The 23,139-nt window shown below is 51.4% G+C and overlaps 1 protein-coding gene across 2 annotated transcripts in view; it reads left to right on the top strand.

The window, feature by feature from the left end:
- The first annotated feature begins 4,393 nt into the window (after positions 1 to 4,393).
- Positions 4,394 to 23,139, top strand: part of FBXL18 (F-box and leucine rich repeat protein 18) — a 50,396-nt gene continuing 31,650 nt past the window's right edge. The window contains exons 1-4 of one of the 2 annotated variants that reach the window (XM_059716449.1): positions 4,394 to 4,530; positions 5,210 to 5,410; positions 11,684 to 13,227; positions 15,367 to 15,585. In XM_059716449.1, the coding sequence (XP_059572432.1) occupies positions 4,513 to 4,530; positions 5,210 to 5,410; positions 11,684 to 13,227; positions 15,367 to 15,585 (1,982 nt within the window). In that variant the 5' untranslated portion in view covers positions 4,394 to 4,512. The remainder of the gene's footprint in view (positions 4,531 to 5,209; positions 5,411 to 11,683; positions 13,228 to 15,366; positions 15,586 to 23,139) is intronic. The other variant, XM_006265971.4, reaches the window with a different exon arrangement.

Genomic DNA, 23,139 nt, shown 5'->3' with positions numbered 1-23,139 from the left:
CTGTTCTTCCAGGGCATCGAGCAGCATCCAGGAGGCCCACACCTGTGCTGCAGAGCCCTCACTGCCTTACAACAGGGCTGCATGTCCCACACAGGATGCATGGCTGTGCTCTGGAGTCTCCTGGGCTTTGTTCAATCTGTCCTAGTCTCACTAATACATCAGCAGCTGTAGATGCCTATGGAAGATCACAGCTTCCAAACTCCTGCCTGGGGGTTAAGGGCTGGTGTAAAGCAGTCTCAAACCAGGGCAGTGCTGTGCGTTGAGCTTCTGGGTGCTCAATTCTGCTGTTCCTCACCGCTTGCTGCAGAGCAGTGGTCGTGATGCACATAAGGGTGGGGGGGAAGGAATGCAAGCTCCCAAGCACGCTTCTTCCACAGGAGCTGGACCAGGAAGAGAGGATGGATGTGCATATGGCTAGGGGGAATCTGCAAGGAGGCTGCCTGCTTGGGGACTGCATGTGAGGAAGGCCAGGGCTGTAGAAGGGGTTTGTGACTGAGCAGGGCTGCCTAGCAGTTAGTCAAGCTACCCTACAAGGGCAGAGACAGTATTTAGATGCCTGTGGTGTATCCTAGAAACAAGGCTTCATGAAACATTTCTTTAATAAAAAAAAAAAGGGAGCTTTCCTGGCAAGGCCATGTGGCAGCAGAGCACGAAGACATTGCTCTGGTTCCTTGAACGAGGCCTGGCAATCACAGCTCCCCTGGGCATGATGTGCTGGAGAGAAGAGTTGTGCATCAAGCAGGGGACAGCACTGCACATTGCTCGCTGCTCCAGCCTCTGACACATCGGGGAACCCCTGGAGGTGCCTTTCTTCCTTGGGGAGATTTGGGCAGGGGACACTGCTTTAACCAGACCGCTTCCTAATGCTGATTCTGAGCTAGGAATGATTTTCTAGCCACTTTTGCAGGTGGGGTGGGGTAGGGGAGTATCTCTGCAGAGACACCAGGCCTGCTGAGTCAGCATGGCCTGACCAAGGGAGGAATCTAGGGTTTTAATCTAGAGTACTCAATGCTACATAGCACAATGGATGGAGCAGGGGATGAGGAGTCAGGGAAGCCTTTATCTGTTTCTTTTCCTACCTTGGGCACGTTCATAGTTGCCCTGTGGCCCTGTAAAACATGCAGCTTGGTAAAGTCCTTTCAGAGCCCGAGAAGAAAGAGGCTATGGAAAGGCACAGTGTCAACGTGCATCACGGCACGAGCTCCTCCGTGGTGGCTGGCAGGGCCTCAGCCCTCCGAACAGGATGTTTATTCATCCAGAGCATTGGTGTTTTGGCCGAGTCCCTCAGCATCCCAGATGCAGGTTTCTCTTGTTCCTGCATCTGCTCTCTGTTTGACACTGAGTGCCGCCGGGTCCCGAACCTGGCACTGATCCGTGAGCTGGTGTCCATCAGATTCACAGATGCTGGGGTGGGAAGAGCCCTCAGTAGATCATCGAGTCTGACCCTCTGCCCTGGGCAGGAAAGAGCGCTGGGGTTAAATGACCCCAGCCAGGTGCATGTCCAGCCTCCTCTTGAAGACCCCCAAGGTAGGGGACAGCACCACCTCCCTTGGAGCCCATTGCAGACTCTGGCCACCCTTACCATGAAGACGTTCTTGCTGATGTGGAACCTAAATCAGATAACAGCGATGGGATTCTCCCGGCACACCCATGAGCTAGAAGCCAGACGACTCCCTGCTCAAAGGCTGTGGGTGCGGGATTGCTTCTCACCCATTTCTGATGACCAGGCTGGTATTAGGGGAGCTTGCGTTTTCGTTCCACCCACAGGCAAGGTTTAGGAGACCTTTCTGTTTCTGAAAGGCCTGAGGATGCCCATATGTCTTTGCTTCTCTTCTGCCACCATCTTTGGGACACTGTGATATGGGCTTGGTCCCTCTCCACCTAGTCTTCACTCATGTTCCCTACTACGGTAATGCCACACTTCATGGGATGACAGAAAGGGATTAATTAGGCGTGAATTCATCAGGGTTTTTTTGTCTCCTGAGAGTGCCCGATTTATTCTAGTGGTAGAGACAGACTCTAGTAATTCACCTGCAACTGCCCGGTGGGCTAGAAAGTCACCTCTCTGATCAGCTTATGGAATGAAGCTACCAACACAGATTAATGGTGTCCTTGGTAGAGGAGACTTGTGTTTCTCTTGGGAGACAATGGATCATCACCTCCTTTTCCACTCATCTTCCAACCCTATGATAGTTGCTGTCACACATTGCTTTATAAGCTTCCTTGACAAAGTCTGGCCACTAAAGGTGAGGCGATGCTTGTTAGTTGTTCCTTTGGAAGTTGTCTATCACCCATGAAGGTGCAGAGTTGATGTTTGCAGGTATATATTCAATCAAGCAAGCTAAGGTCTCCTGTGGTGTCAATGTATTACATGCTTTCTCTAGGGAAAAGGATTATACTGGGATTCAGTTGTTGAAATTGGTTGGAGATATTCAGAAAAACAGGTCTGTTATCGAAGCTGCTGGTGATTTCGGTTTCTTGCAAAGAGCTTGCGCTCTGCAGTCACCAGAGGAAGAATTGTGTTTTGACTCGCTCTGCTGTGTTGGCTCTGCCTGGGGGTTAAGGGCTGGTTTAAAGCACCTGTCTCACCTCCATGGTTATTTTGCCTTTCATAGCATGCATACTACCAGGGAGACTGCTGTAATGTAGAGCAGCCTCCAGGCTGCCCAGATTGTACCCAAAACCTTTACTGTTCTTACACCAATTACTTGTACATCCCTCGCAGCCTACCTGCCCTTGTTCTGAGGCAGGGCTGTTTCTCCTATCACGCTGGCCCTGCCAATTGATTTATTTACTGTGTTCCCCATTGGAAAGACATGTGTTGTCTACAACATTACAGATCGCAGCTATCGGGCCGATCAGACCTGCCTGAGATATATGTAACCTTTTAAATTCAGATTGTCAAAATGTCCTTTTGGTTTGCTCTTGTTGGCCTCTAACTCAAAACACTTGGCAACCTGTGAGATTAAAGATCCAAACTCCACCTCTTCTTAGTCCAGGGAGGGGAGAGCTCCCAGTCCACACCTGTGGGTCCTTCCAGGGATGCAGTCTGTAAAATCAGGTAAGACAAGGAACAAGAGGAGGGCAGTGCTTTATTCTGTGCCCTTTGCAGGTCTCCTCTGAGGAAGCTTTTATCCTCCAAAGTGTACACCCAACCCAGGCAGCTTCCTCACTCAGCAGAGCTCACCCTTGCGCTGATGAGAAAAGATGCAGCTTGAAGCTTTAACCTGGGGCCAGTCATCGGCAGTGCCATTGAACCCTGCACGTATCAGAGCAATGCCTTCACCGCCAGAGCTAGAAGATACACGAGCTAAGACCGCAAGAAGCTTACGGCCACTGCAAGTGACCTGATCGCTGTTAAGACGTGGCAGCATGCCATGCACAGTGCCTCCGGGTGCATCCCTACCAGGCAGCTGCGCTGAGGCTTGCCCCTTTGCAAGCCTCTTTGTTGGGGCTGGAAGGAGACACAGGAGCGGGGAGGCCTTTGTGCTCCTTCCCACAAACAATCTGGAAGAGACTTCCCGAGGAGGTGGTGCAGTCCCCAACCTTGGACGTCTCCGAGACGAGGCTGCGCAAACACCGGGCAGCTGGGATCGTTTCATCTCCGCGGTCTTCCTGCCCAGATCAGCGGGGTTGGACTGCACGATCTTTCGAGGTCCCTTCCAGCCCTTCGTTTCTATGATTTCCCAAAAGCACACACTGGTGGGAAGCATCTGAGCGCTTTGGGAAAGCACGGCACGGAGGTCCTCAGCAAAGCCTTCGGTGGTCCTCTGGCAACACTAGCGGGTTCGGAGGAGTCAGGAACACGCGGCCCCCCCATGACGGAGCAGGTGTCGTGCTGCGGGGTGGGCAGCGGTCGCTTGTCAGCGGCTTCTCGCCCCCCCAGCCCCGGGGTTTCAGTGATGCCAGCAAGACGCCGTGTTATGTAAGAGATGAGGACACATGGGAGAGGCCGGAGAGCTGCCGGGAATCAGCTGGCATCTCCCTTGGTAAAGCCCCAGCTCCAGGAGTCCCGGGACAATGCAGCCGCTGTGTTGCTCGTTGGCCGTTCCCAGCCTCATGACCCCCAGCCCTGGGATGACATGGGGGGCGAGGAAGGAGGACATGTTACATCTATTATTCAACGAACTGACTAATACGTGAAGACTAGCCACGTCTGCACCAGGGATCAAAGTGACCCTGGCTACACAGCTAAGAGCTGGCTGTCCCAGCTAGTCTGCAGCTGGCTTTGTGCAGTGGAGCCCCCTGCCACACCCAAGATGGCACCTGCTCGCCGCGCCCAAGATGGCGCCGCCCGTCCAGCAGCGCGTGTGCCCCTCCCAACATGGCGGCACCCGCCCAGGCGCACGCGTGCCCCTCCCAACATGGCCGCCGCGCACCTCCCTCAAGATGGCGCCGGAAGTGAGGTCAGAGGGGCGCCGGAAGCGCAGCGTGGGCCCTGAGCCGGCTGGGAGTGCGACCGGCCGGGGACGCGGCTGGTTCAAGCGGCCTCGGAGCGCGGCCGCGGGGGCCATGTCCCGCCCCAGGGAGGTAACGCGGGGCCCCGGCACCCCCGGGTCGGTTCTCCCCCTCAGACCAGGGGCCTGGCCCAGGGGGTGGGGCGAGGGGCGCCTGTCCCAGGGGTTGGGGTAGACAAAAGGTCTGTTGAAGGTGTAATCGAGAGCGGGCGGGGGAAATCTTGGCCCTTGGAAATGGATGGCGGGTGGAGAGGCTGCAGCCTCTGGGGCGGGGGCGCGCAGGTGAGGGGAGGCTCTTTCTGAAGCGGCGGCGAGCTCTCGAGCAAGCAACGTGAAGAGCGCTCCCCTTATTTTTAAGTCGAAACTAGTGGGTTGAATTCGGTGAGGGAGAGGCCGGGTGCTGACGAGGGGGAGGGGGAGAGGCAGCACCCCATCTCGGGCAGCGGTTCCCGAACTCTGGCGGGTTGCGCGGCGCCGATTTAAAACGATACCACCTTAGGTACCCCCCAAATTACTGCCCTATAAAGAAAGGATAATAAATCTGTTAACGCGCGTCACTGACAGGTTGTCTGCGTACCGCGGTTTGGGAACCGCTGATCTAGAGGGAAGCGTAACTGTGCGGGCGGCTGGAGCGCGCAGCTCGGTGCCTGAGGAGCCGTATGCCCGCTCCTCGCGGTCGGACGGGGTCTGTCCCCGCTCTTCTCTGACTCCGCCAGGTGTTTCCAAGTCAAGTTGCTCCTTTTTGCTTTCAGGACATCCTGGGCGAGGAGAGCGGGGAGGACTGCCATGTCATGGACCTGATGGGGTTCTCCGACGAGATTCTTCTGCATATCCTAAGCTATGTCCCTAGCACAGACCTCGTCCTCAATGTCAAGAGAGCCTGCAGGAAGCTCGCGATGCTTTGCCTTGATAAGAGTCTAACCCACACCGTGGTGCTGCACAAGGACTATCAGGTGGGGGAAGCTTCCTTGATGGTCAGACTGGGCAGTATAGCAGGCGGGGGAAGCTTTCTTGATGGTCAGACTGGGCAGTATAGCAGGCGGGGGAAGCTTTCTTGATGGTCAGACTGGGCAGTATAGCAGGCGGGGGAAGCTTTCTTGATGGTCAGACTGGGCGGTATAGCAGGTGGGGGAAGCTTTTTTTGATGGTCAGACTGGGCGGTATAGCAGGCGGGGGAAGCTTCCTTGATGGTCAGACTGGGCGGTATAGCAGGCGGGGGAAGCTTTCTTGATGGTCAGACTGGGCGGTATAGCAGGCAGGGGAAGCTTTCTTGATGGTCAGACTGGGCAGTATAGCAGGCAGGGGAAGCTTTCTTGATGGTCAGACTGGGCGGTATAGCAGGCGGGGGAAGCTTTTTTTGATGGTCAGACTGGGTGGTATAGCAGGTGGGGGAAGCTTTTTTGATGGTCAGACTGGGCGGTATAGCAGGCGGGGGAAGCTTTTTTTGATGATCAGACTGGGCGGTATAGCAGGCGGGGGAAGCTTTTTTGATGGTCAGACTGGGGGGTATAGCAGGCGGGGGAAGCTTTCTTGATGGTCAGACTGGGCAGTATAGCAGGCGGGGGAAGCTTTCTTGATGGTCAGACTGGGCGGTATAGCAGGCGGGGGAAGCTTTTTTTGATGGTCAGACTGGGCGGTATAGCAGGCGGGGGAAGCTTTTTTTGATGGTCAGACTGGGCGGTATAGCAGGCGGGGGAAGCTTTTTTTGATGGTCAGACTGGGCGGTATAGCAGGTGGGGGAAGCTTTTTTTGATGGTCAGACTGGGCGGTATAGCAGGCGGGGGAAGCTTTCTTGATGGTCAGACTGGGCGGTATAGCAGGCAGGGGAAGCTTTCTTGATGGTCAGACTGGGCGGTATAGCAGGCGGGGGAAGCTTTTTTTGATGGTCAGACTGGGTGGTATAGCAGGTGGGGGAAGCTTTTTTGATGGTCAGACTGGGCGGTATAGCAGGCGGGGGAAGCTTTTTTTGATGATCAGACTGGGCGGTATAGCAGGCGGGGGAAGCTTTTTTGATGGTCAGACTGGGGGGTATAGCAGGCGGGGGAAGCTTTCTTGATGGTCAGACTGGGCAGTATAGCAGGCGGGGGAAGCTTTCTTGATGGTCAGACTGGGCGGTATAGCAGGCGGGGGAAGCTTTTTTTGATGGTCAGACTGGGCGGTATAGCAGGCGGGGGAAGCTTTTTTTGATGGTCAGACTGGGCGGTATAGCAGGCGGGGGAAGCTTTTTTTGATGGTCAGACTGGGCGGTATAGCAGGTGGGGGAAGCTTTTTTTGATGGTCAGACTGGGCGGTATAGCAGGTGGGGGAAGCTTTTTTTGATGGTCAGACTGGGCGGTATAGCAGGCGGGGGAAGCTTTTTTGATGGTCAGACTGGGGGGTATAGCAGGCGGGGGAAGCTTTCTTGATGGTCAGACTGGGCAGTATAGCAGGCGGGGGAAGCTTTCTTGATGGTCAGACTGGGCGGTATAGCAGGCGGGGGAAGCTTTTTTTGATGGTCAGACTGGGCGGTATAGCAGGCGGGGGAAGCTTTTTTTGATGGTCAGACTGGGCGGTATAGCAGGCGGGGGAAGCTTTTTTTGATGGTCAGACTGGGCGGTATAGCAGGCGGGGGAAGCTTTTTTTGATGGTCAGACTGGGCGGTATAGCAGGTGGGGGAAGCTTTTTTTGATGGTCAGACTGGGCGGTATAGCAGGTGGGGGAAGCTTTTTTTGATGGTCAGACTGGGCGGTATAGCAGGCGGGGGAAGCTTTTTTGATGGTCAGACTGGGGGGTATAGCAGGCGGGGGAAGCTTTCTTGATGGTCAGACTGGGCAGTATAGCAGGCGGGGGAAGCTTTCTTGATGGTCAGACTGGGCGGTATAGCAGGCGGGGGAAGCTTTTTTTGATGGTCAGACTGGGCGGTATAGCAGGCGGGGGAAGCTTTTTTTGATGGTCAGACTGGGCGGTATAGCAGGTGGGGGAAGCTTTTTTTGATGGTCAGACTGGGCGGTATAGCAGGTGGGGGAAGCTTTTTTTGATGGTCAGACTGGGCGGTATAGCAGGTGGGGGAAGCTTTTTTTGATGGTCAGACTGGGCGGTATAGCAGGTGGGGGAAGCTTTTTTTGATGGTCAGACTGGGCGGTATAGCAGGTGGGGGAAGCTTTTTTTGATGGTCAGACTGGGCGGTATAGCAGGCGGGGGAAGCTTCCTTGATGGTCAGACTGGGCGGTATAGCAGGCGGGGGAAGCTTCCTTGATGGTCAGACTGGGTGGTATAGCAGGCGGGGGAAGCTTCCTTGATGGTCAGACTGGGCGGTATAGCAGGCGGGGGAAGCTTTCTTGATGGTCAGACTGGGCGGTATAGCAGGTGGGGGAAGCTTTTTTTGATGGTCAGACTGGGTGGTATAGCAGGTGGGGGAAGCTTTTTTGATGGTCAGACTGGGCGGTATAGCAGGCGGGGGAAGCTTTTTTTGATGATCAGATTGGGCGGTATAGCAGGCGGGGGAAGCTTTTTTGATGGTCAGACTGGGGGGTATAGCAGGTGGGGGAAGCTTTCTTGATGGTCAGACTGGGCAGTATAGCAGGCGGGGGAAGCTTTCTTGATGGTCAGACTGGGCAGTATAGCAGGCGGGGGAAGCTTTCTTGATGGTCAGACTGGGCGGTATAGCAGGTGGGGGAAGCTTTTTTTGATGGTCAGACTGGGCGGTATAGCAGGTGGGGGAAGCTTTTTTTGATGGTCAGACTGGGCGGTATAGCAGGCGGGGGAAGCTTTTTTTGATGGTCAGACTGGGGGGTATAGCAGGCGGGGGAAGCTTTTTTTGATGGTCAGACTGGGGGGTATAGCAGGCGGGGGAAGCTTTTTTTGATGGTCAGACTGGGGGGTATAGCAGGCGGGGGAAGCTTTTTTTGATGGTCAGACTGGGGGGTATAGCAGGCGGGGGAAGCTTTTTTTGATGGTCAGACTGGGGGGTATAGCAGGCGGGGGAAGCTTTTTTTGATGGTCAGACTGGGGGGTATAGCAGGCGGGGGAAGCTTTTTTTGATGGTCAGACTGGGCGGTATAGCAGGCGGGGGAAGCTTTCTTGATGGTCAGACTGGGCGGTATAGCAGGCGGGGGAAGCTTCCTTGATGGTCAGACTGGGCGGTATAGCAGGCGGGGGAAGCTTTCTTGATGGTCAGACTGGGCGGTATAGCAGGCGGGGGAAGCTTTCTTGATGGTCAGACTGGGCGGTATAGCAGGTGGGGGAAGCTTTTTTTGATGGTCAGACTGGGCGGTATAGCAGGCGGGGGAAGCTTCCTTGATGGTCAGACTGGGCGGTATAGCAGGCGGGGGAAGCTTTCTTGATGGTCAGACTGGGCGGTATAGCAGGCAGGGGAAGCTTTCTTGATGGTCAGACTGGGCAGTATAGCAGGCGGGGGAAGCTTTCTTGATGGTCAGACTGGGCGGTATAGCAGGCGGGGGAAGCTTTTTTTGATGGTCAGACTGGGTGGTATAGCAGGTGGGGGAAGCTTTTTTGATGGTCAGACTGGGCGGTATAGCAGGCGGGGGAAGCTTTTTTTGATGATCAGACTGGGCGGTATAGCAGGCGGGGGAAGCTTTTTTGATGGTCAGACTGGGGGGTATAGCAGGCGGGGGAAGCTTTCTTGATGGTCAGACTGGGCAGTATAGCAGGCGGGGGAAGCTTTCTTGATGGTCAGACTGGGCGGTATAGCAGGCGGGGGAAGCTTTTTTTGATGGTCAGACTGGGCGGTATAGCAGGCGGGGGAAGCTTTTTTTGATGGTCAGACTGGGCGGTATAGCAGGTGGGGGAAGCTTTTTTTGATGGTCAGACTGGGCGGTATAGCAGGTGGGGGAAGCTTTTTTTTGATGGTCAGACTGGGCGGTATAGCAGGTGGGGGAAGCTTTTTTTGATGGTCAGACTGGGCGGTATAGCAGGTGGGGGAAGCTTTTTTTGATGGTCAGACTGGGCGGTATAGCAGGCGGGGGAAGCTTCCTTGATGGTCAGACTGGGCGGTATAGCAGGCGGGGGAAGCTTCCTTGATGGTCAGACTGGGTGGTATAGCAGGCGGGGGAAGCTTCCTTGATGGTCAGACTGGGCGGTATAGCAGGCGGGGGAAGCTTTCTTGATGGTCAGACTGGGCGGTATAGCAGGTGGGGGAAGCTTTTTTTGATGGTCAGACTGGGTGGTATAGCAGGTGGGGGAAGCTTTTTTGATGGTCAGACTGGGCGGTATAGCAGGCGGGGGAAGCTTTTTTTGATGATCAGATTGGGCGGTATAGCAGGCGGGGGAAGCTTTTTTGATGGTCAGACTGGGGGGTATAGCAGGTGGGGGAAGCTTTCTTGATGGTCAGACTGGGCAGTATAGCAGGCGGGGGAAGCTTTCTTGATGGTCAGACTGGGCAGTATAGCAGGCGGGGGAAGCTTTCTTGATGGTCAGACTGGGCGGTATAGCAGGCGGGGGAAGCTTTTTTTGATGGTCAGACTGGGCGGTATAGCAGGTGGGGGAAGCTTTTTTTGATGGTCAGACTGGGCGGTATAGCAGGCGGGGGAAGCTTTTTTTGATGGTCAGACTGGGGGGTATAGCAGGCGGGGGAAGCTTTTTTTGATGGTCAGACTGGGGGGTATAGCAGGCGGGGGAAGCTTTTTTTGATGGTCAGACTGGGCGGTATAGCAGGCGGGGGAAGCTTTCTTGATGGTCAGACTGGGCGGTATAGCAGGCGGGGGAAGCTTTCTTGATGGTCAGACTGGGCGGTATAGCAGGCGGGGGAAGCTTTCTTGATGGTCAGACTGGGCGGTATAGCAGGCGGGGGAAGCTTTCTTGATGGTCAGACTGGGCGGTATAGCAGGCGGGGGAAGCTTTCTTGATGGTCAGACTGGGCGGTATAGCAGGCGGGGGAAGCTTTCTTGATGGTCAGACTGGGCGGTATAGCAGGTGGGGGAAGCTTTTCTTGATGGTCAGACTGGGCAGTAGCAGGTGGAAGAGAAGGCTTCTTGGTGCTCAGTTTGTGGAGGGCATGAGAACACTATCACGTTGCCAGACTGGGCAACATCCGTATGGTATGAAGACAGACTGACTTTGCCATTTATGAACTGAAAGGCATAGATGTAGTGTTATCCCACTGGTCCTAAGCTTTTTTTCAGAGCTAAGGTGGTGAGTAAGGCTGCTCTGGATATCTAGTGTCCTGTGGTTCAGGAAGTAGTGCAGAGAGGCAGTGTCATGACACTGGCTTTCCGTTTGACTTCATGGATAGCAGTGTTTTATATCCTTAACTAGAAATAGCAATAGGGCTCTTTTGTATCATCACTGATCAGCTGTGTACCAGAGCGCTTAGTTGGAAAAAAAGGTACCCTAGATCTTATAAAATATCAGGAGGTGAGAGACAAAAAGGACAGTGACGGGATGGAAACTGACAGCGAAAACATAGCTTTGATTGCCTCTGCCAGCCTGTGATCATTGCTGTGAAACAGTTTTTCCTTTGCTTCATGAAAAGGCCTATCCAAACAGGAAAATATACAGGAGATGCTGTCGTGCACAGATCTAGACCACGGCAGACACTTAGTGAGAAACTTTCTCAAGTGCTGTAACAATAGATCATAAAGCTAAAGAACAGCCTGCAGATGAAGTTGGCTTTTCAGTTGACTCTGTCTGTAGGCGAGGGGGGAAAGGCACAGTATATCTCATTTGAAATGATCTGCCAAGTGGTAGTAGCTGTTCCTTAATCAGTCCAAGCCCTTGCACAGATGCACCAACCTGCTGCAGAGGTGCACAGGGAGAAGAGGTTCATGCTTAGGAATGGTGAATACCCTCCACTTCTACTGAGGTCACTGTCACCCAGCACCTTTAAATTCAGCCCCAGAATCAGCAATGCAGACTCAGATCAGCTGAACGCTGAATGAATGATCACCTTCTATAGCCAAAGCGTGGTGGGTAAAGCAGACTGCCAGCAGTAATAACAGTGTAATACATCAGAGCTCATGCTTTGTCTCTGGTGCAGGTCTGCTTCAGGCTGTTCCCAAGCCACCTACTATTGCCAGTTGCTGTCTATTGAGTATCTGAGCAGGGGCAAGTAGGCAGGGCTTATAGAGAAAGGGCTGTACTGTTTGTGTTCATCCAGAGGCCTCAGAAAACTCTAGCAGAGGCAAGTGCCATTATCCCCATTCTGAGGTGGGAGACCCTGGGGTAGAAATAAGTAGGTATAATTAAGCATGCAGTAGAATATTCCTGAGGTTGGTTTTGCTTGAATGCAGGTGAGCAAAGACAAAGTGAAGCAGCTACTGAAGGAGATTGGGAAGGAGATCCTCCAGCTGAACATGGCTGGTTGTTACTGGCTGCCCAGCTCCACTATTGACCATGTGCTACGCTGCAAAAACCTGGTGAAACTGAACTTGTCTGGGTGCCACCTGACCTCCCTCCGCCTCTCCAAGATGCTCTCTGTCCTCCAGAACCTGCGCTCACTGGCGATTGACGTGAACCCTGGTTTTGATGCCAGTCAGCTGAGCACTGAATGCAAAGCCACGCTCAGCCGGGTCTTGGAGCTCAAGCAGACCCTGTACACGCCTTCATATGGTGTGGTCCCCTGCTGCACCAGCCTTGAGAAGCTGCTGCTCTATTTCGAGATCCTGGACCGATCCCGAGAAGGGTTTATTCTGTCTGGCCAGCTGATGGTGGGTGAGAGCAACGTCCCCCATTACCAGAACCTCCGTGTCTTCTATGCTAGGCTGGCTCCTGGCTATGTCAATCAGGAGGTGGTGAGGCTGTACCTGGCAGTGTTAAGCGACAGGACTCCGGAGAACCTTCATGTCTTCCTCATTTCTGCTCCTGGCAGTTTTGCAGAGACTGGAGCCACCAAAAATCTCTTGGACTCCATGGCTCGAAATGTTTGTCTAGATGCCTTGCAACTGCCCAAATCCTGGCTTAACGGCTTCAGCCTCCTACAGCACGTGAAGTTCAACAACCCTTTCTACTTCAGCTTCAGCCGCTGTACCCTCTCTGGTAGTTATCTGGTTCAGAAAGTCATTAATGGTGGGAAGGACCTCAAAAGCTTGACCAGTCTGAATCTCAGCGGCTGCATTCACTGTCTGGCTCCGGACTCCTTTTTCCGCAAAGCAGAAGACGATATTGACAGCAGCATCCTGGAAAGTCTGGTGGTGTCTTGCTGCAATCTGAGACACCTGAACCTTTCTGCTGCTCACCATCACAGCTCAGAGAACCTGGGCAAGCATTTGTGCCAGCTCCTGGCACGACTGAAACGCCTGCTGTCTTTGGCACTGCCAGTGTGCTCCATCACAGATGGGACCGCAAATGCGGACAAACCGCCCATGCAGTCGGTGACTAATATGTTGCCCCAAGGGTTTGGGAAGAAAGCCCGTGTTGGGGTGCAGACTTACTCCAGGAGTGTGGAGCAGGGCCACACAAAGCCGCAGACCTCGGTGTTTTGGACTCTGCTGGAGAGCCTGCTGCTTTTGGAAAGCTTGGAACTGATTGGGTCCAACTTCTCCTCTGCCATGCCCCGGAATGAGCCGGCCATTCGGAACTCGCTCCCTGCCTGCAGCCGGGCTCGGCACGTGGGGGATGCAGAGGTAGCTGCCATTAGCCAGTTGACCTATTTGCGAAACCTCACCTTAGCCCAGCTGCCCAACATCCTCACTGGGTCTGGGCTCATTAGGATTGGAGCACAGTGCCAGCATCTGCGGACGCTCTCCTTGGCCAACTTGGGCATGATGGGGAAGGTGGTCTATCTGTCTGCCTTCATGGACATGCTGAAGTACTGCAAGCACTTAAGGGATCTCAGGTGAGGGGCTGCATATCCTCTTCAGTGCGTTCATAGGTGTCTAATGACGTTTGTAATTTAAGGGAACCTACAGGGAAATTACAAGATGGGAGCTTTCCCTCCAAAGGCAGGCAGCTCCCTGGGAAGGCTGAGATTCAGTTTCTCCCGAGCAGCAGGATTGTGGAGGGTGGGAATGTTCTGTGTTATCCTGGAGGTCTCTCTCTATCTCTCCCCTGAGACATTACTGTAATTGAACAGTAATAGTAGAAGTGACATGATGGGAGCTCCACAAACATGGCTGAGAGAGACTGTATGAGCCCTGTAGAGGGCACTTGGGTGCCAAGAACCATTCTTGCTTATACAACCTGGTTGTGTTTGGTGACTTTCCTGGTTGGCATGTACTCCCTATGGAGCAGTGCAATCTGGGCAGTGCCAGGAGGTGGGCAGCTTGGCTTTCCAGAAGCTAATCATCTTCTAAAGAACTGTTTGTAATCTTTAGGAATAGCAGGATTTGGCCTGGAGTGAGGATGGCACCCAGACATCTGGGTTGTGGGGTGCCAGCCTTCAGGAGGACCTGTTTGGAAGGATGTATTAGGGGAGGCTGTATATAAAAGGATCGCCACAGGAGACGAGTTTTCTTGAGAGAGAACTTTCCTAACGGCCTCTGAGAAGCTTGTGTTTGGGGGAACTGCTACACATCCAAAACCTAGCATTTAAATAAGTTCCAATAGATTTGCCTGCCTTTAGCTGACTTCCCCAGTACTCTTTTTCTCCAGCCATCAAAACTAATGTCAGGTGATGTTGCAAAGCAACATTGTCACCTAGTGAATAAAACTGAGTATTGCAAGCACACGTTCCTGCCACTTCCCTGTCCACTGAAGAGGTGGATCCAGGAAATCAAGAGGGGTGGGAGCCAGCCTGTAGGGGAATCGTTCATGGTAGGGTGAACAAGCTTTGAAAACCCAGCCAAAGTTCTGATCTCCCTGTGACTTTTGTTAACTGGGTAAAACTGAGCGAGAAGCAAGATCTTCCCTGGCAGCCAGGTATTGCTCACCTTAGATGAGAGACTCTCTGGGTAACTGTTGAATAAAATGGCTTGCCACTAGCACCATTACTGCCAGCCTTTACCTGATGGGCAGTTGTAGGCTGGGACTCTATAAAACATGATTTAGGAATAGATAGGATTATGCTGTTCAGATCCTCTGACGTACTAGAGGAACCCAGACAGATGATCCCATTGGGGGTTGGCTTCTTGTTACCCTCTAATGGATTACCTTCCTCGCAGTAGCTGGCTCTGAACCAGGGTGTGGAACTTCAGCTGTGCTGAGGTCCTGTCACAAATGTGGCCTGAGCTGCCACATCTTCCTTGTGACACTCTCCTTTGGCAGTGAAGCTAGTTTCCATCATACGGGAATCCAGACCCAGAGCTTTCTGACCCCGATTGGTGCCCACAAATGCCATTGCCACCTTGGATACGGACAGCAGAGGGTGAACACAGGGCAGGATGCTGGTTTTGGTCCTGTTTGGTGTGAATCTCCCAATTGACGTGTTGCTTTCTGGACTGGTTCCTTTGCTGCAGCCTGCTTAATTCCGTTACTTAAGTCCAGGCCGGCTCTCCACCCAGGATGAAGTAATTAAAATAAAGGGCTGGGAGAATAAAAACTGCATCCACTGGGGTGGGGGAAGCAGCTCTGGCTTTTGAGGACTTGGAAGTATTCACCCTGCCAGCTACGAGACATAAGATGTTGGCTGGCAGGTGAGCATTGTAGAACATTTATACTTGCTCTAACCCATCACCCTGGTGGGACTAGCTTTGTTGGGCTCCGGACCGGTCACCTGTCCACTGAGCTGGTGCCAGTTAGCCAGCTGGGGTGTGGCTCTGCCTCTGTTGCTGTCTCACAAACTGCTTATTGGTTGACAGCTCACTAAAGGCAGGAGAACTGAGTTAGGCCCATCACCGGGGTTTGTGAGGTGGTACCAACACCAATTATCCTGTATGTCATGTCTGTACTGTAGAACGAGCCCTAGGGAGCAGCACGTGGTTGAACCAGCAAAATCTTTGCTCCACTTGCAGCTTCCCATGAGTGCTATGTCCCCTCGTGGCTTAAAGCATCATGTCTGCAGGTCTGTCCATTGGCTTGTTTTTTGTCTTCCCCGCAGGCTAGAGCAGCCATACTTCAGCGCTAATGCCCAGTTCTTCCAGGCATTGAGTCATTGTTCTTCTCTCCAGCGGCTGTGTATCATCTCCCGGAATGGGACTCTGCAGTCTGATGCAGTGATGTCATTCATGGCCAGCTGCCTTGAGGTCATCATGTGCCACATGTTTACGGGGGAATCGCTTACAGCTTGCAAAAATCTTCAGCAGTCGATTGTGCGGAGGTGAGAGTGGGGGAGACGAGGGGGTGCTCCAGGGCCCTTTGAGGTTTACCTCTACTTCCTTTGTTCATGTGGGCACAGTCTTGGAGAACTCATGCCTGCATAGTGTCCTGAGAAGCTAGTAGGTGAAATGTAACTCCTTGGAGCTCAAACTGGCCTCCTACTAATGCAAGAGGCAATCAGTGGGACATTGCCAGGTATTGTATGTGTGTTTAAACCTCCTCCCCTCCTCCCGCGTGATGGATTCAAAGCTTTGATTATACAGTTACATCATAAATCAAGTGACAGCTTTGTGTCAACAAAACATCTGGCGGCATTTTAAGCGCTGGGGATGTTTGACCTTGAGGTTTTCCTCCTTTCCCATGAGTGACTACATTCATTCACCATCCTCTAATCACAAGTAAACGTTGCTAACTGAAAGTTCCCCAATAGAGCTGTTCAAAGCCTTCTAATTGTCTAAGGGTTATTTTTTTTTGGTGTAGCCTTTGCATGTTTGGCCATTTTTAAAGCCACCTGGCCTCGCCCATTGCAGCATTCTGTAGCCCACATGGTGGGAAACAGTTGTGTGAGAGCCATGAGCTGCATTGGAAAATATAGCTTTGAATTCAGCTTGGCGTTTGGGAACTTTCTCAGAGTGGCGACCACCTTGCAAAATATTTCCCATTCAGCAGTCTTTCTGCGGCGTCTCTTGTTTGCCTCCTCACCACGCTGCCCCACCAGGCCTTTGCTCTGCCATCAGTCAACTACTGTTGCTCTCCTCTATTAGGCTCTAATAAAAATTTCAAATCCAACAGCATTAATACTGTGCTGAGGCATTGGTCCAGCCCCCTTGTCCACTTTAGACTGACTTATTCCACTTGGCTTGTTTCCTAGGATTAAATCCAGAGAAGCCTGTGACTGTATTAGCTACCTGTCAAACTATGTACAAGACTGCTTATTCCTGCCTCCTCCTTCGGGATAGTGGTTGCTGGAAACATCTGAGTAAATGAGTCATCGGAGTCCCTGTGATGTGTCAAAGATATGTTTTTACAGTTTTGTAAAAGCATCTGGGATCAAATTTGGCACTGTGCTGTGGAGATTTTTTTTGGAGAGATCGATGAATTTCCCCCCAGCCCATTTCTCTCATTCCCCAGGCCTGTTCAAGGTGTCACTACAGCTCTGGCCAAATTTTGAGTACTCTTCTGTGCTGCACTTCTCACCCTCTTTACAAATCTTTCCCTCCTGTTTTTCTCTTCCATGCCCGTGCCTTTTCCACGTGCTCTGTACCTCTTAATAATTAAAACCCAGCAAACTTCCAGAGACCAGCTGTTTTCTCCTGGAAAAACATGAAAAAAATGTTTTATATTTAGCAACCATTCTGCTTGTCATCTTCTTTTCGTCCTTTGCTTTTTATTATTAGGGACATTTGTATGAAAACAGGATCTTTGGGGTTTTTTTTTTTTTTAAAAAGGAGAGCATCTGCTCCTGTTGCTAATTCCCTACCTGAAGTCATAATCCTCTATGACTTTATAATTGGTGGCTCTGGAAATGATTTTGATGTCACATAAGATTATGACTTCAGGAGGAGGAGAAGGAGCAGGAGCAGATGCTCTCCTAAGCAACAAAGGTCCCGTTCTCATGCAACTGTCTCTAGCAATAAAATACAATGGGCGAAATACAGAAAATGATGTGTAAGCAGAGCGCCGCAACACCAGTGAACTCTTCACCCACGTGACTGCTTGCGATCTCGTGCCTGCCCTTTGTGCATGCTTGCCTCGAAACGGGGTCAGAAATTGACTTTCTCTTGACTGCATTTTATCTGTTGCTCTAAGGGCAAATAGAGAGGCAGTAAAACCCATGAAAAAGGAAGGCTTTCCTGCTAGCTGGCTCCTGGCTGAACCTTAGATGAGAGCTTGTTTGTGCGGTGCAGCTTTCTGAGACATGCTTGTCACGTACCCCTCAATCTAACGTCCTGATATTGCAAGAAATGCTTGGGCAGCAAATATGCAAGGCAGAACACCCATGTTCCAGAGTAACACTAATTTTGTCTTGGAATGATTTACCGCATACATGCAAAAGAAGCTGATGTGATGGCTAGTGTGTGTGGGGATGCAGTGGGGGTGTCCAAGCTGAGCATCTTTGTTTGCTTCCCTCCCTCTGGGGCCCTAAGTCACTATTAGCCACTTCTTGTCTTGGCTATGGAGATTACTTTGCTCATGTTGAAGGAGCCAGGCCAGGGTTGTTTGCATGTGGGAGGCAACCTCTCTAGCAAGCTTTATTTTTTCTCATTTTTTAAAGATTTGGAGTGAAGAGCTGCTATGGCTCAGTATTGAACTTGGAGAGGGGCTCTTGCTGCAGCCTGTGGAGTTTGGAGTGTATGAAAACATAATTTAGTGCAGTGATTTTTTTTTTCCCCCCCACCCCCAAGGCATTGATCCACAGAAGTAGCAGGCACCCAAGATCTGGGGAGGGCAACCTGGCATCCTTTAGTGCCACTTTTCTGATTTTGGCTGCTGAATTTGTGAGCTTCCTTTAACACCTTTCCTTATATGACTTTGCTATGCAACTTCTCTGCCCTGGGGTTGTTGGCTGATTATCAGTGGAGGCAGAAGAGGAGGATTATTGTCTATGAGATGCTAAAATGTGTTCCATGCTGTGAAGTTGGAGAATTCCCTCACTCTGGCAGAGAGAGCCCAGGGAGGCGAGGCCAGAGACTGGGCTGAAGGCCTCAGTTAAGTGCTTGAACGTTCTTCCTCTTCATCTATAAAATGGGGATACTCTTAACATAGCTCCCTAGCTGACTGGCTAGAGGGGAGCCCAGACCAGTATTGGCTGTGGAAAGAGACATCATTTTATCTGCTAGTCTTTTCACTGCTGGAGGCTGGGCCCCAGGTAGCCCAACTTTGTCTGGCATGAACTCTGTGGTGAACTTCCTGAGGCTGCAGGCAGAGGAATTTGCAGCGGCTCCTTCAAACTTTTGCAAGCGTCAGCTTTCAGGGAAGTTGCTTTCGCATTTAAACTGGTAAATCCCTCTGGTGCAGCCTGCATTAGCTGCAGTGGTAAGGCATAGGCATGGCAGGACTGCTCTGCAACTCTCATCGGCAAGTAGCATGGTCATAAGACCATCCTGTGAGTTGCAGAGGAGCCGTGGGCAAATGCAGATGTGTGTGTTTTGGGGAGGGTGGGGGTGGGGGGGGTAACAGTTTCCAGCACACAGTGCACTCCCAGGAAGGGAAGGGTCATCTGCTGTTTGCGGCACTAGTTTGGGATGTGGGGACCCAGGTTGGACTCTCAGCTCTGCCACAGATGTTCTTTCTATGCCCCCATCTGTTTAAAGATGATACTTCTCAACCCCTTGGAGGGTCCCCAGGCAGTCTGACCACGGGAAATGGAGGCGAGGTGCTCTGATTCCGCGATCATGGGGGATTTGGGGGGGAGCGGCATTGTAAGCACCTAAGAAACAAGCGAGGCTAACGAGAGACCTACATTTTCCTTTATTGACTTGCATGTTAATAAGACCGTAAATACACTACCGAAATATTTCACTCCAGATGGGTGTTTAAATTGACTTAAATAGATGTTCCCTCACAAACTGCTCCATGTGTTAATTCTAGAAACATACTGTCAATATTGCTGGTGAGTGAAGAGCAAACTCTGCTTTTAGATCCAAGCAAAACCAATTCTTTTATGGAACAAATATATTTTCCTCAGGAGGTGAAACCTAAATCCTTCTCTGCTGGATTTGTTTCAGTGACTCTTTCTGGAAATTTTTTAAATAGTTGTCCATGGCTGATTTGTCAAATACCAGCACTGCCAGACAATCTTATCCTGTTAAGGGATTGCTTGCTTCAAGCTTTTTTTTATTTTATTTTTGGAAAGGACCTGGCATGTTTCTTATAAATGTCCACTAGATGGCACCGTGGTCCAGAGTAGATGCAATTCCCTGTCCCTGCTGGTTGCCTGTTAAATATTCAGATTGTCTATGTGCCTTGTTCCTTCCGTCGCCAGAAAGCTTGTATAATACTCCTGTATGGCACTGTTAGTTGGTATGATACTTCACAGACGCCTAGGAGAAGCTCCTTACCATATAGAGCTTGCACAGATTGCAGGAAGGATTGTGTTATGACATGTTTGGCAAGTATCTTATTAATCTTAAGGGTTTTTTCTTTCTTTCTTTTTTTTAAAGTTTATTCCTTTGTAACTAGCAGTGGTCTAAAAGCTTAAGTATTTACACGGTGCCTATTGCAGCAGTGATTTCAGGCACACAACAGTGGAAACCTGTGGAAAGTCCCTGAAAAGTCACCGTAGAAACAGGTCAAAAAAGTAAGCCAGCCGTAACAAATCTCCGTCAGTGAGCAATCGCCAGGGATTCTTATTGTGTAAAGGAAAAAATGTCAAGGAATGCAGTTCAGTTGTGGTGGATAGAAACGTGATCAAAATCGAGACGCAGGGCTGGAACGCCGGCAGCAGCCGCAGTGTGGTGAGGAGGTACTTGATGGAGGGTGGTGACTGTGCTGTGTGGCACTTATCTGTGTCTCTAGGATGTGCTTGTTGCAGTTCCCTGATGCTTGCTACTTGTATTGAAAGCTGCCGGGTAGCAGTAGTGCTATACAGAAGCATTCTCAACAATAGCCCTAGGGTGGTCCAGGGGCTGTAATGCAGGGGTGGGGGCCAGGTGCACCTGGCTTTCCGTCCTGGCTTTACTACTAACTTGCCATGTGACCTTGGACAAGTCCACCTCTTCCCGACCTGTATTATCTGCAGGGGGAGGCCGTGGAGATTGTGTAGCACTTCACGTGTTTACAGCTTTAGTTAGCATCAGCCAGTGCTGCCATTTGACTGCTCCCAACACCACTCTCTTCCTTGCCTGCAAATCCAAGAGCTGGAGGTTGGGGGAAGAGACGCACCGTCTTATTCACTCCTATCCCTGTTGGGGCAGGGTGGTGTTGGCGTGCTGCCTGTTTGGAACGACTCCTGTCATAGCTTTCCAACCGGCTCCCATGAATGTGTTTCAGTTTAATTGGGATTAATTTAATCCTAATTTTTTTTTATTTTTCTTTGTGATGGCAACTACCCCTAAACGATTATCCAATTCCCCCTCCCCCAACTCTGCCCTTAGCTGTCACTTAGTCTAGCCATAGCCGTGTAGTTGTTGCTCTGCTCGGAAGCTGGCCCTCCACTTCGTTAACCATTAGAGTCGCCCTTCTCTGAAAGTGCCTCCAGTTTGTCAACAGCTTCGTAGTGTGCAGATGGGGCCTGCTGGATCCTTCTTCCTTAATTCAAAGTCTGGCCTGAGTTCTGAGTGATTTCTTGTGGCTGTTACCTCTGGCTTGGAGGTTTGGAGCCGGCAGGGATGGGAGGCGATTTGGAGGGCTGTAAGCTAGTACAAAATCCTCTTTGAATTCTTTCGAATCCTCCCCTCCCCCTTCCGCACAGCCCACCTGGCTGTCACAATTGCACTGACATTGCAAAAAGCTGGTATTATCACTTGCAGCTTATTGCCTCCCCCCCACCTCCTCTCCTTCCTTCTGACCTTGAAAAACTACCTCCTTGTAGATCGCCTTTCTCTGCAAACCCAGCGTTGGCACGTTAGCTACCAATCCCACTTCACTAGCCTAAGCATGTTGTGGACTCGGCCCCTGCCTCCGATTACAGAGGGCTTAATGTATCGTTAGCCTGGTGTAGTGAATCATCAGAGTCTGGTTCCAGCTTTCATTGTCTGTCTCATTTCCTGCTCTTAGAAACCCTTGAATCAGCCTGTCCCAGGCTGAATAACAAAGTGCATCCTTGTGAGCTTACCCAAGGTCTCATTGAAGTGTTTGGTGAAATCCAACTGTGTTTTGGGAGCAGTGAGAGAACCTTCATTAGTCCCACCTGCCTCAGTCACAAGTGAGATGAGGATCCATTTGGTGTGTAGGTACATTCCTGATGGACTTTCACTGTTTTCTTTTGGGGACATTTCCTCGATTCCCTTCTCAGTCGCATTCCAGAGACTTGCCCAAACCCATCCTCCTCGCCACTTGAACGTGTGCCGTGGTAGGAACTCGGTGGGGAGTCCTTCCTGGAGGATAGCCTCATTTGGATGCATTCCTCACAAATGTGGATCTATCTCCGTCTCTTGCGCAGCATGATCTCCTCATTCCCAGCTGCCAAGTCCTGCTGGAATCTCTGCCCTGGTTTCTTTTTGTGTAAATGGGTGTGGGCGCGAAGGAGACTGAGCTGAGCCATTAACCATGGCTTTAATATGTTTCCAAAATAAAAAAAATAAACGTAATTAAACAATTATTGCAATAACTTTTCCACTTGTTGGGGGCGGTTAGGAAATGGCTCTTTCCAGTGTGTTTTGGCTTGTTCTGGCAGAGCACTTCTCCAAGACCTATGGGCTGGGTGCTTGGCATCGTTCCTGCTGTTCTTCCCTCTTCATCTCCTGCTGGCCATGTGCACTTGGCTGTTCTGTATGCACTGTGGCAGGCACAGTGGCTCTCACTTCAGATCCTCAAAGCACTCTTCATCTAGGCCTTATAGCACTCACGTGGAGTAACAAAGAATCGGCCAAACTGAGCAATGTCACTTGCCTGCATTCAGGGGGTGAGGATAACGCATCCCATGCCCTGTGTTGTCGAGACACCAGACCATCCTTGCCTTCCTAGGAAAAGTATCAGCACTTCCAGAGTCTTGTCCATGCTTCTCAGTCTCAGGCTGGAGGTTTTAAAGGGAATTTAAAATGATGAAAGCAACAGGGGTCCCTAGGTTGCCATCATGGGTATGAAAAGTCTCTGCTAGAAAAGCACCACAGCTGAGAGGTACCCTGAAAATGGAGGCTTGTTACGTTGAGGAATCTCGGTTGCAGTCTGCTGATTGCTCATGTCCCACAGGGGTCCGGAGCAAGAGCAGCAGTGGGGACCTGGTCTGCTTTTATATAGCGTCTTCAGTGCAGCTTCATAACCCCTCCTCAAGGAGATGTCAGCAGAGCACTCAGTCTCCCGGAAGAAGGCACCTCGGGAATAACCTCCGTTGGTATTTCTCTGGTTCCCATGGGCTCTGTACAAGTTGTCACCTTGTGTCTTTTGGAGAATGTTGGAAGAGGGAAGCATGCTTGCGATTCATAGCGCCCATGCACTACGCTGGAAGTGACCTTCTTGAATGTGTTTGACTATGTTGGAAAGAAGAAAGACGTGCATCTACGTCGTGTCAAAAGCTGACACGTCTGCCGTTCCAGCTCATCACCCTTGGTTGCTCCACTCTGATCTGTGGCTGCAGCTCCTGCATGCCCCAGTGCTCCAGGTGCTCTTTGTAGCTTCTGCCACGCCACATTTCAGCAACATGAACATCCTAAGCCAGGGCTTGTATGTTGGCATCCGCCTTCAACCACGTTTAAATCCAAGACGCAAGCATCTCTTCCAATGAAAACAGAACGCCCAATGGGTTGGGTTGAGGCTGAACAGTGCACAAACCTGAAATAATTTATATAGGGCAGAATTACAGCTATGCTGAGTTCCCCTTTCTTGGTTAGTTAGTGTTCATTCTAGACAAGAGCTCCAGGGGCAATGTGAATGTGGAAGAGTCCACGCCGTGCAG

Source organism: Alligator mississippiensis, chromosome 13 (genome assembly GCF_030867095.1).
Source record: "Alligator mississippiensis isolate rAllMis1 chromosome 13, rAllMis1, whole genome shotgun sequence".
Classification (NCBI taxonomy): Eukaryota; Metazoa; Chordata; order Crocodylia; family Alligatoridae; genus Alligator; species Alligator mississippiensis.
Note: the sequence above shows the minus strand (reverse complement) of the source record. Positions and strands in the feature narration are given on the sequence as shown.